This window comes from Myzus persicae, unplaced genomic scaffold (assembly GCF_001856785.1).
Source record: "Myzus persicae strain clone G006 unplaced genomic scaffold, MPER_G0061.0, whole genome shotgun sequence".
NCBI lineage: Eukaryota > Metazoa > Arthropoda > Insecta > Hemiptera > Aphididae > Myzus > Myzus persicae.
The window spans coordinates 239321-252040 of NW_019101353.1; the positions used below are offsets into that span (position 1 = coordinate 239321).

The 12720-nt window shown below is 31.7% G+C and overlaps 2 protein-coding genes across 5 annotated transcripts; one reads left to right on the top strand and one right to left on the bottom strand.

Moving 5' to 3' along the window:
* Positions 1-55: 55 nt before the first annotated feature.
* On the top strand, positions 56-3496 carry LOC111028779 (protein XRP2-like). Of its 2 annotated transcripts, none has more exons than XM_022307534.1 (7): positions 56-215; positions 684-893; positions 1736-1908; positions 2050-2185; positions 2442-2577; positions 2889-3041; positions 3198-3496. In XM_022307534.1, exons 1-7 carry the CDS (start codon positions 151-153, stop codon positions 3309-3311), a joined length of 987 nt encoding a protein of 328 aa, XP_022163226.1. In that variant the 5' UTR covers positions 56-150; the 3' UTR covers positions 3312-3496. The 2 variants fall into 2 exon arrangements, with proteins under 2 accessions (XP_022163226.1, XP_022163227.1); XM_022307535.1 differs by having other exon boundaries at positions 194-277.
* Positions 3497-4543: 1047 nt separating this feature from the next.
* LOC111028772 (vesicle transport through interaction with t-SNAREs homolog 1A) lies at positions 4544-6731 on the bottom strand. Of its 3 annotated transcripts, none has more exons than XM_022307525.1 (7): positions 6589-6727; positions 6379-6504; positions 6201-6289; positions 6072-6130; positions 5855-5999; positions 5568-5779; positions 4544-5504 (listed from the first exon to the last, which is right to left on the bottom strand). In XM_022307525.1, the coding sequence occupies exons 2-7, from the start codon at positions 6384-6386 to the stop codon at positions 5355-5357; spliced, it is 663 nt and encodes a 220-aa protein (XP_022163217.1). In that variant the 5' UTR covers positions 6387-6504; positions 6589-6727; the 3' UTR covers positions 4544-5354. The 3 variants fall into 3 exon arrangements, with proteins under 3 accessions (XP_022163217.1, XP_022163218.1, XP_022163219.1); XM_022307526.1 differs by having other exon boundaries at positions 6642-6726; XM_022307527.1 differs by having other exon boundaries at positions 5568-5770; positions 6379-6731.
* Positions 6732-12720: the final 5989 nt, after the last annotated feature.

Here is a 12720-nt window from a genome sequence, read left to right on the forward strand (position 1 = left end):
TTGAGTAATGACATTAAATAAAACTTGTGTTGGTACACAATAGAAATGAATGATTTAATTGTGTGTAAACAAAAGTTGCCATGGAAACAATATTTGTATACATAATTGTACAACCAAGGAAACAATGATAATTCAAAATTTGTCTAAAAAATGGGATGTTTCTGTTGTAAAACCACTGGAGCTGTCAAAGAGCCAAAAAAACTAGTGTACTCATGGTAATTATACTTATGTTCTACTGTATAATATATGTGCTTTGATTCAGGATATGTATGTTTAAGTAGGTATTCTTAAAATTTATTTCTAAGTAGTTGGTTTTACTCAATAAGTCAATTACTCAATAGACAACTTAGGAGCATTTTCAAAGAAAATTTGAGGTACTGTGGACCCTACTTTTCATTTAGGCTCTTGTGATCATGGATTATATAATAAGTAACTTCACATATCCATACTCAATAATCACATAATGATGACTTTGCACCTTCAATTTAAATTTACTTTTAAAAAGTAAAAAATAATCATAGGTGCGTGCAACTAGAGCTTTTAACTTGGGAAAGCTAATAATACCAACCACAAAGTTTTGATATTCATTATTTTTTATTTGTTAAAGCGTTTAAAATATTTGAGGGGCTAAACCTACAATTGGTTAGTACAATTTATGATCGATTGGTTCATTGGGTTTGCAGGGTTGAACGAAAACACTTGGACCCTGCTGATTATGTAATGGAAAATTTGAACGGCTGCACGGCATTTAAGTCTCCAGGGTCAATTGGTGGCCAGCAATTTGTTGTACGCAATTGTCAGGACTCCAATATCTACCTACTGGACCATACTGGTTCGGTAACTGTGGATGATTGTCAGAGATGCACAATTGTGCTAGGACCAACCAAACAAAGGTAAAAATAAAAATCTTGTAGATAGGTACCAATGGGTAATTTATCAGCCTGAGAAATATTGATACTTAATAGTGCCAAGTAAATGACTGGGATGCGAGTAGGTATGTATCTACTGCACGTCTGCACTAGTGTCATTTCAGTTTTTATTAGAGTGGGGCAAAAGTTTTGACCAGCCTAAATGAGTAACCTATTAAAAAACCTCTCCCAAGCACATACTTCATATTATGTTCCCTTTCCTTCATAAAACACCCACATCCATACAACATACATACACGGAAACTTTCATGCAAGACCTCACTGCGTCTAAATATAAATTATTCCAAAATTTTCTTCTATTAGTTAGTAATTACCAATATTATAAAAGATGCATGTTTTTTCTCTAATTTAGTATAATAATTTATACAACAAGGCATCGGCCGATCGGGCTGCTTTTAAGTTAAACAGGGGTAAATTCTCACTTTGCCACTCCCTCAAATGGCGCCTCTGATCTACTATCACTTGTAAGTCTAAATTCATAACATAAATTTTCTTAATTTGGCAAAAAAAATATATATTTTACATTTTTTTTTTAACATAGACGATTATTTAATTTTTACTACTATTATGTATATTAGAAAAAAAAACATGAAAAAAATCACACATCATTGTAAGATGAATAAATTCATTGCTCATTTCAAATAAAAAGTACAAAAATAATATGACCAATTATAGAAATCATGTTTTGTTCCTACTCTTGTAATGTTGAAAAAATCAACCTTGTGTAGTCGTATAACTGTGTAAGGTGGTATGATACATGTCTCAATGTCTCATAAGCTTTTTACTCAATTATAATTATTATACAGTGTTTTCGTGAGGGATACAATCAATTCAATAGTGGTAGTTGCCTGTGGTCAGTTTAGAGTCCGTGACTGTGCATCCTTAAAGATTTCGCTGTTTTGTTCTACTCAGCCGGTGATTGAGTCCAGTCGAGAATTGCAATTCAGTTGTTACCAGTTTTATTACAACCAATTGGCTGGTAGGTATTTCTTGGCTAATATACATAACATAAAATAGAACAGGAAAAAAATAGATACCTACAATATGACATTGTCATTGGTCATTCATGTCTGCTGTAAACCACTATAACTATCATAAAGTGTTTTGGCCCTTTAACTAGATCAATTTGCCAAAGCTGATCTTAATATATGGAATAACAATTGGAGAACTGTGTATGATTATACATGGAATGAAGGTGACAACTGGGAGGTAAATGAAGAGCCCATAGTCTTCGAGTTATCTGAAGAATTACACAAGTAAGTAGATATCAGAATAACAAATTGCAAAAAATTATTTATTATGAACTTATATCCGACAGATTTAATTAGGTACTTCAGAATTATAATTCAAACTCATCTTAGATTAATATCTAGCTTGACAAATATCGAACTTAAAGAGTTCATAAACTTTATTTGTATTTAAAAAAAAAATTTTTTTGTGGGTCAGTGTGGTTTACAGCTTGTAAAAACATTTGATCACACCTAAGACTTATGTGGCTGTACTGTTTCTCAGGTATGGAATCACAAATGAATCCAAAAAATCAGTTGTGCCTCTTACCAAATGTGATCAACAGTCCGGAGAAAATTGCTTTGTTGCATTTGGATGTGGAACTGAAGCTTCACAATTTGTTCAAGCTTTACAATCACACGTAATATAGTTTATAATTATATAAATTTGTTCAAAATAATTTCTAGAGGGATATTTTAAAAATTTCTTATTTCCTAAATCTTTGGAAATAATATTAATGTTAAAATAAATTATAAAAATATTATATCTAATGACTTATTATCAAAACAATAGGTACATTAGTAAGTTTTGATTGAGTACCGCTGTTAGAATTTATTTTATCCTAACTTAACTTATCATCTATTCAAATATCTATAGCCTATAAATCGCTTAGGTATAGGTCATAACAAATTCCCAAGAAATATTTTATCAAAAGTGACAGTTGTTTTTCAGGAGACAGATTTATTGCTAATAAAATGCAATTATAGTGATGGCAAAGATGCAAAAGTGTTCCAAGAAAGAGCCAAATTATTTGGAAATAAAAAAGTTGAAACCATAATAGGACTACAAATACAGGGTCCACATGCTACAAGCAAATGTTCAGCGGTAAGGTCCACTATAAAGCATACAAGTATCATTTTAGGAGTATTACATTGCATCCAACAACTGTTACTAATCATCCTAAAGATCACACTGAATAAAATACAATACGTATGGTACAGTTTTAATTTTAATCATCTCAATTTTTTTTTTTTTTTATAGATTTTAGCCAATGATTTTCCTCAGTTCATAACAATGATCAGTAAAACGGACACTGAAGCCAAAGAACTAATTGAGATGTTTTTCCACATATTCGAGAGTGAATTTCAACCTTAATGGTTACATTTTTTTTTATGAAATTATTCCATTTTCTTAATATAATATAAACATTATTTGAACCACTTATTTGAGAAATGGCAGACGTCACAAAATTTCACATATTGAGATATTAAGTGGAATGTGTTATCAAATGATAAACGGATCATGTGTGAAAATTTGCAAAAAAAAATATTTAATTTTACCACTATAAATAATCAGTACGAAAGAGAAATAACCATGTATCACTGGTGGCGTAAAAACAGTTTTTTCTTGTTTTCTCCGAATCACCTTTTATTGACTTAAGTCAAATCTCAAATAGGTGGTTCATTTAAAGACAACATTATAAATTTTATTTTCAGAAATTGTTAAATAGCAAATTTTAAATTTATGAAAAATGTTAATTTAATTACTTTATTAAATGCATTTTACATAATCTAATAACAATGTATGTAAATTATGGTTCATTCAATATATTTAAATGGTGTTTTAAAAAATAATTATATATTTGATACTATTTCAAGTAGAAAACTTTTCAGATTTAATATTTTTATAGTATTGTACCAATCCTGCTCAGTATGATCTTTGCCAGTAGAATTATTATTAGTTTTTCTTTCGGGCAGTTGAAAAATGTATAATAATACAATTTGAATTAATTACAAGAAATAAATTGATTTAAAATATTTTCAAATAAAAAAAAAAACTATTCAATATTTGTTATTCTTCAATAAATTGTATTCAATAGCTTTGTACCTACACCTGATGTACCTTAATTTTTTACTTTTTTCGAGTATACAATTTTTAATACATACATTTGTCTAAATATTGTTTCAAAACAATTTAATATCCAATTAAACTTATAAACTTTTATTTTTATTTTTAAAGTCAAATATAAAGTTAAATAATAATCAAATGTAAAACCTCAAAAATATAATCCTCTATTATTTTTGTAATAGATGATTTTACTAGTCATAAAAAACAATTTTACATGCATTTGTCTTATCTGAGGTGTGCATGGGACTGAGAGAAAACAAATATTGCGCCACTTCTTAAGAAAGATTTGTTTGGCAAAGAAACTGTTAGGAAGACTGTGCTTACAACGAGAAGACCTTGTCAATACAAATGTTAAAGCAGTGGAACTAAGTGGATAGAAGTTGCAAACAACAGGGGAAGATGTTGGTAAATTTGCCTGGAGGACTGGTCTAAAAGCCCAAAAACCACAAGAAGCAGATTATTAATACCAAATCAATGCATACTAAATGATAATATTATTTATTTTGTCAATAATCCAATCCTCTGAATAAATTCAACTAGATAATGTGGTTTTACTTGTAGCATAAAAGTAAAATAACTCAATAAAAGAGTTGATATTAAATAATTCAGTATAATTAATTTTAACAGGCGGACAAAAATATTATATAATTTGTTTAAAAGCACATAAATAATGGACAGACTTAGGAGGATGCCACACCCGAATGTGTAGTCTTCATCTTATAAATATACAACATAGCAAATTGTACATTTATGAGAATTCATTTTCTGTTATTTTTAAAATTAGAGTGAATGGCCTATTATAAAATGTAAAGGTAAGATTATTATACAAGACATTTCAAATGCTTTGTTGATATTTTAATTACAAAGCAAATATGAGCATTTGAAAACTAATTGTTTTGTAAATATTTAAGAGTATGAAAAGGCCTAGATAGTAATTTACTTATACATTTTACGGTATTAATCTATACACTCTAATATAGATATCATAGTAAAATGGATTATTGTGAAAGTAAAAATTACTATACTGTAAAATTTGTAAGACAGAGGTAACACATATGGGTGTGGCATCCTTTTAGTTGAATGATTTTATAAAAATCTTTAGAATTCTGAATTAATTATATACACTTTTATTTGTTATGACAGTATTTGAATATTTTATGTTTATAAAGATAGTTGTTCAGAAATGACTGTTTAAATTATTTCAAATATAAATAATAACAATTATATTGTAAATTCAAAAAGGCAATAACAAAACTAAAACAAGTTAACCTGTGAAATAGGAATGGATATTTAAAGGAATGAATGGTAAAACGCAAAGACCAAGAGAAAACAAAATGCTGCCATAACACCAAAGAGTATGATTTTGTGTTGTCTGGAACGTACAATTATGGCATTTATCATTCGGGTGCTTCTACCCAGGTCTGCATTGGCATCTCTGAGCTGCAACAATACAAATCAGGTATGAAAAATATAAGTCAAACGTAAAGTGATGAACTAAGTTACCCTATTAAAAGAATTATGCATAGTTTCTCGTTGGCGATTTAAATCCGTCAGTATTTGTGAACCAATTTCTTCAGTTTCAACAGAAATACGATAAGTGTTATCCAATTGTATTCCTGATTGGTTTAAACGTTCAGAGGTATAAAGTAACCTCTGTTTTTGTTCTGAAGTCACATCTTCACTTTCAGCAAAATGATTATCATCTTCTGTAGTATCTAATTTAAATAAAAAATTAGTATGAAGTTTCAATAAATATGGGAAAGTGCCTACCTATTAACTATGTAATATACCTAAATCAATGTTGACTGTACATTTTGCTCGGGCAAACTCCTTGGCTAATCTATGCAGTTCGGCCCTGTAACTAGCTACTCGGTTGTGCAGTTTAGCGCGTACAGACACATCCGATTCTTTGACTGATAGGTCCATTTGTTCCAACTTGAAAAATATTAAATATCCAAGTAAAAATACAATAATATTATTACTATTTTTTTTTTCATTCATACTAACCAAATCATGAACCTCGTCGAGGTTTCGTTCGATTTCTTTGATGTAGTCATTTCTATCGCCTGTTCATTTCAAAAAAAAAAAATTGTTAAGACTCCACCTTTGGGTGTAAATGCGTTAATCATTACTCACTGCCCGCTATATGGCCGAGTCGGCTGATTTTCGATGTGATCTCAGCACTGGTCACACCAAATTGCTGTTCATAGTCGGCTAATAATTTACTGTAAAAAAACAAATTATTGCAGGGGTTGCATTAAAAAAAAATTAGTTCAACAAGTCTGGTTTGCATTGGTAGTGCGGGTGTAATTACTTTTCCATCTGCGGGCCATCAACAGATTTGGCCTAAATCAAAGACATCGCTGTCCAGGAGGTCGAGGACACGAGAACGAGTGAGTGAAAATCTTAAATACTTTGGACCGCCGCCGCAGCAGGTGGTCTGTAGTTTCAAAAAATAAAATTTACAATCACTCAATAAGTCAATACTACCCGTTATTGCTCGCAATTGCAACAGTGTAAGTACATCAGAATTTAGACTTAAGATGGAGCCTACAAATGCATCATGATGTTACACACTTGTAGTTTGTATTTCTGAACTGTTGTAGTGTTGAAGTGAAGTTGTTATTCAATATTCAATATTGTACTTTCGAACTTTTCCTTATCACATTGTAATCAATATAAGTGACGTCATCAAACACCACGTCGTATCACAGAATAACATACGAGCGACACAAATTAGTTTTCTGCAGCACTAGCTACCATGCCGCATGCGATCTACCGCATGTCCGCATAGGCAAAACTTAAATTCAATTTATGTATGCCTTTTGCCTAGTGCCCTAGTGGTTAATTTATAATGCCTACATCTGAACAGTTACAAATCTGCTTTAGTAACTGGTACCTAACGTGAAATTAAGTACCTACCTAGTTATAATAAGTGCCTTAAAAATTTTTATACCTAATAGTGGTTCAAAATTATAAAAGATTATAAAATGGTAAGATTTTTTATAAGTTACATAAAGAACCATTTTGACAAAATTCGTGAAAATCGCCAAAATTTGCAAATTATTTTGTGATTCAATATGTATGCAATTTTAAATTTGTATAACAAGGTCTCTGATAAGCAATTCACTGTGTAACCAAAAAATACGTGGGCACAGTATTTTTTTTCAGACATTTTAAGTTCGAACATGTATGAAATTCGATATTTAAATGAAAAATAAAAATTTTAGTTATTTTGTTGTAATTTAAAAATACGAGTATTATTTGTAGGTACTTGAAAGCATATGAATTTTATAATGTCCATAGGTCCTCACACGAGCTTTTGAGCATGAGATGTTCAGTGAAGTCCATTATTCTGTTGAAATAAATAAAAATAAAAATACCCTTTAATGAGAAAAAAAGAAACAATACTTTGCTTATGAGAACAGAATTTTTATTTTATGAAAAATAACACTGTTGTATTAAACAATAACATTATTTATGGGACACAAAGTGGTCAATGACTTATAGAACAATAAATATTGTAATACTAGCTGACCCGGCAATGCTTTGCTTTTGCTAGATTTCAGTACGTTTATATATTATGTTTAGGAATATGTATTAAATTGGATATGAATTATATATTTATATCAGATATGTAATTGGATTAATTTTTTTAGTATAATTTATACCTAACTGTGGAATATATTATTGGTTTTTTTATGATGTATGATTTTTAGATTTTCATCAATTATTTCAATTTGCCTTAAGCATTAAATATTTCTGGATACACCACCTTAAGTTTCTCACCTTCTGGTAGATATTGATTAATTAATAGATTTTGTTAGCATGTTACACGTGACAGCTACGTGTAATCGACTATAGGAAAAACACTGGACGGTTAGTCGTAACAAAGCTTAATTTCACAGGAAATTGGAGCCGTCTAAACTGGAATGGCAAATTGGCTGGTGTCATAGGTATTTTAGGAACTAAGACCGTTTTCAGTATTTCCACAGCCAGTAAGGATTATACACTCAAGCAGACAGTTTTTTAAAGATTTTATATTTGTAATCTTGTACTGTTGCATGAATGATTTTGATGGACTTAAGTTTCGGAGTAAAATTATAGGAAAACATATTTTTAAAATCAATTTGTGTGATGGATTCCCTGAAGGAGATAAAGAATTTAAAAATTCAGTTGGATGATATATATATTGCCTCCTCTTTACCTATATAAAACAGTGTCAACAGAATAGTAAACTTTTGTTGGTGCATTGCATTTTAACAGTAACTTGATCGTGAATTGGTGACAATTTTGCCCTTTCTTGCAGAAACCAAATTGACGTTTTAGTCGAAATGTTTGGTAAATCTGGATAAACATTTTCAATTATTTTCAGCAAATTAGACATCAAAAAACAAAGCTCCGACAGATCAGTTTTACCATTTCTAGTCAGTGACTGACCATTACCAACACGGAGTAATGCATCAGAAAAAGGCTTATTATCTTGGTCAGATGATAAATTTCTCAAATTCTCATATTAATTTTCAGTTTCAATTTAGCTATATACTTATATCTGGTCAAATGTAAGATCTCTTTAATGATACGTTTAGTTCATCAGCTCTAGTTCCACTTACTTCAATTGACGAAAATCTCCAGAAAATAAGACTGTAGGTACAGCCACCTATTAATGTATTTTTATTACGTAAGTTCCTCAAGGTTCTATCCAATACTTCAACCGAGCTTTTGTGGGACATGGATGCTTCGTCCCAAACAATGAACACTCAATCCCGCATCAATTTAGCGGTTTTTCTTTTTTGGATATATTACAGACACTTGATGTGTCATCATGGGACATTTTTAGGCGGATTTTGAAAGTGACATGCGTAGTTTGACCACCTTCTAAAAACTTAGCTGCAATGCCAGATAAAGCCACAGCAAGAGCGATATTTCTCTCTGTTTTATTTTGGCGAGCAATGAATTAATTAAAAATGTTTTTCCTGTACTTCCAGGGGCATCAAGGTAAAATGTTTTGCATTCGTAATTATTAATGGAGGTCATTTCTGCGTCATAAACCGTTTTTGATCAGAGTTTAAACGTCCCTCATTTTTAACGACCTGTATAATAGACGGAAGCTGTCGTAAGACGTTTCTCGCAAGTATTCAATATTAGTATTCAGATCTATATTGTTCGATAGAATTAATCCAAAATCAGTGATATTTTACCTAACCTAACATAACCGATGTAATAATCCCGGAGTTTAGACCTATTCATAAGTGAAAACAAATAGCTAAGTAAAAAGTGAAAAAACAATGCAAAAAACGGGTAACTGATACGGTGGTTCGAACTCTCGACATTAGAATCCTATTAAGGTGTCACTGCGCAAGAGGAATCTTAAACCGGGGCTATAATTGTATGCTATTTAAATATATACATATTATGTACGACAAATTTGATTGCGTCATAGAAATTTTGTTTATCAAGTTATACGAATAAATTATACATTAAAAATGTAAAACCTTACCTGCATCTAATCCAATCTAATCTAGACCTATTGATTAATGAAAACTGTACTAAAATCCGTTAGGTACTTTTTGAGTTATGCGCGCGTACATACAAAAAAGGGAGTTCTATTTTATATAGTATACAGAATACAGATACTGCAGATGTGAAAAAAAATTTAACAAAAAAAAATTGAAAAGAATATTACTCCAAAAAAGTGCCTTGTTGGCAGGTAATAATAAAAACAGAAAAAAAACATCATCATCCAAGAGCAAGACACAAAAAGCTGTATGGTGACTGGCACATGATGGCGGGGTGTATGCGTACACGCAAAAGTGGTCACATCCATACGTTCCTGCGGGCGGACGAGAAGCAATTGCCGGTGAGTTTACCCGCAGAGACCGCCGATCATCGTGACGACTGGCTAGGGCCCGACCGCGACGGCCCTCCGAGCAACCGGACGATTGGCGGCGGGCAGCTAGTGCGCGATGTTGTACGCGTCGACGATTGGCAGGTGCAGCTGAAGAGACGACTGTTGTTGCGTCGTTGCGACGATGGAGACTGAAGCACTGGGCGAGCGAAGACAACCATAGGGGCTACGGAATCGACAGTGACCTGTCGGAGGCCTGTGGGATCACCACTGGGCAAAAACCGGAGAGAATCTGCGGATAGCGCTGCGTTACTGATACCGCACACACAGCAGCATTTTTATTAACTATATACTTACACATTGAAAAATAAAAACAATTGATAATATACTCTTAGTTACACAGATTATTTTGTCTATATTGAGTTATGAATGTACTAATATATTATTTGATTTATTTAATAAAATAATTTTGTGAATTTTAATCTATGTACTTTATAATATGTAAAATATAAAGGTACTTATACTAAAAGTTTCTTAATTTTGTAAGTTAAATGTATCCTCAATTCATCCTTATTGCAAGACATCTAAAGGATAAACAGAAAAGGATATCTGGACATTCTATGAGTATCCTCTGGTAGTCCTGAGGATAGTCCTGACCATCCTACTAGGACTATTAAAGTACATATTATGGAGTATGGTCAGTATGGACATTCATTTGCTGTGTGTGATACTATTCCGTTATTTTCGCCCTGGAGTCACGTCGGACAAGTCTGCGTCCGGTGGCCGGCCGGAAGTCGCGCACTGCCGTAACCTGAAACGTAATGAGTTTTCACGTGCAAATCCCCTATTTTGCCGCTCTCTTGTCTGGTGCTACTCGACCGAGAAGGGGCAGGGGAGAACTGCCGGTTTTCATTCCTCTTGGAAGCAACAGCACAGTAATAGATTGGCCACCTGTCCCACACCCTTCCACGCGGTGGCGATTATTCGCCGAGATCTGGAGGCTATTGATGGCGGCGCTTCCTGGTCACACTCCCTGGAAAGTTCACCCTATCTCTCCTCTATTTCATCCTTCTCGACCGGATTGTCTTCCGTCTTAATCTCTCGTTCATCTTCAACCGGTGCCGGTTGTGTAGCATCAACATTCAATATTGCATCCTGTCCGGGTAACCGTTTGACTGCTACAATCACCACCGCCCATTTGCTCCAATTTCATTTCACGACACACAGTTTCGATCATATCACCCAAAAGGGTGGTCAGGACTTCTTCGATGGACTCATTCGTTTTGTACAATCAAAAATCAAAATATTTCCCAGACGACGAGTACAACGTTTTTCGAACCTATCGACTATCTGCATTATCTGAGTTAATTATTCTTTATATTTGAATATCATATTTTATAAATCTACGAGAAATGGATCCTAGACAAACATTATAGACAAACGTCTAAAATTTTTTTTTCATATTACGTCCTTTTACGAAGGAACCAACAACATGTTTTTACGAACACCCAAAAACCGGTGAAAAGTCAAAACAATTAACTAATATTAGCATAATAATACTCATATAAAAATAATAATATATTATTTATTTAACATAGCAAATATAATTAGTTGTATACAAAAATATATTAATTATTTATACTTGAACATAAATAATACAATGCAATACAAGACAAAAAAAAATATTGAAAAATACAATTTTATCCCATCACTGGTTTATACATTAGTTCCACTGACGGTTCTAGCGTAGGGGCAGAGTGGCTAAAATGTTAGGGAGCTTGTAGTTTCTGTCTGATATTACATGAAAAACAATCAGTAAAAGTATACTCCCCACACTTTCATATTATTGTATGGTTAAAAATATTTTTAAAAAAATCTTATATTTATTTACACGAGTTTCATTTTTCATAATAATACTATAATGCCTGTTTATTATAGTTCAGTGTATATACTTTAAAATTACGTATAATAATCGTACCGATGTGTCAACAAAATCGTTTTCATAAAAACAAATACAGGCATACAGATAATCATTTTTTGAAAATTTGTGGTTTTAGGTATACTTTACTTGTAAATATATTTTACTTTTTTTTATGAAATTCGAGTGCTATAGAACTGCCCTTGGTTAGTTTTGCTAAACACAAATGTTCCCTGTTGTACGTTAATAGCAAACATTTGAATTTTAAAAGTTTTCATTTAGATACAGTAAAAAAAATATGAAATTATGAAAAATCAATTTAAAAAAGAAAGAAAAAAATTTAAAAATTCAATATAAGGTTCTTATGAGTTGTATACACAATAGATAAGAAATATTGAAAATTAACATAATATTTTTTTAGGTACCTAAGTATAAGCTTTTTAAATTCAAGATTTTACGAAAAAAATAATAACATTAAGATTATTTGCTTACATATTTATTTTTGTCTATAAACGCAATGACATATTTTCAATATATTTAGATTGGTTTTAAGATAATTACTCTTATATCACGAACCTATCCTAACCTACCGTACGTCAATATATTGACTTGAGTTGATATAACAGCTATTTATATTATATTATATAAAGCAATTTTATAATTTTAATAATAATGTTTGTGATTTTTCGAACATTAAGATGAATACATCTAATCAAACTCGATCTAAAAAAAAAATGCAAAGACAAAAACAAAATATAAACGGATTACGGATATGCATTCCTGTGAGCATGTCCACGTCCCCGGGATGCGGATAGGCTATACAGCGTAGGTGCAAAATAAGTCATTTATACCTTCGAAACGAACGAATAAGCGGTCGAGGATAAGCTCAC

Excerpts from the sequence above, each read along its gene's own strand:
- LOC111028779 (XM_022307534.1), top strand. The coding sequence starts at position 151 with ATGGGATGTTTCTGTTGTAAAACCACTGGAGCTGTCAAAGAGCCAAAA. Across the intron at positions 894-1,735 it reads CTAGGACCAACCAAACAAAG|TGTTTTCGTGAGGGATACAA; the intron begins GTAAAAATAAAA and ends ATTATTATACAG. Across the intron at positions 3,042-3,197 it reads CTACAAGCAAATGTTCAGCG|ATTTTAGCCAATGATTTTCC; the intron begins GTAAGGTCCACT and ends TTTTTTTTATAG.
- LOC111028772 (XM_022307525.1), bottom strand. Across the intron at positions 6,131-6,200 it reads ACTCGGCCATATAGCGGGCA|GCGATAGAAATGACTACATC; the intron begins GTGAGTAATGAT and ends TGAAATGAACAG. Across the intron at positions 5,505-5,567 it reads TGCATAATTCTTTTAATAGG|CTCAGAGATGCCAATGCAGA; the intron begins GTAACTTAGTTC and ends GTATTGTTGCAG.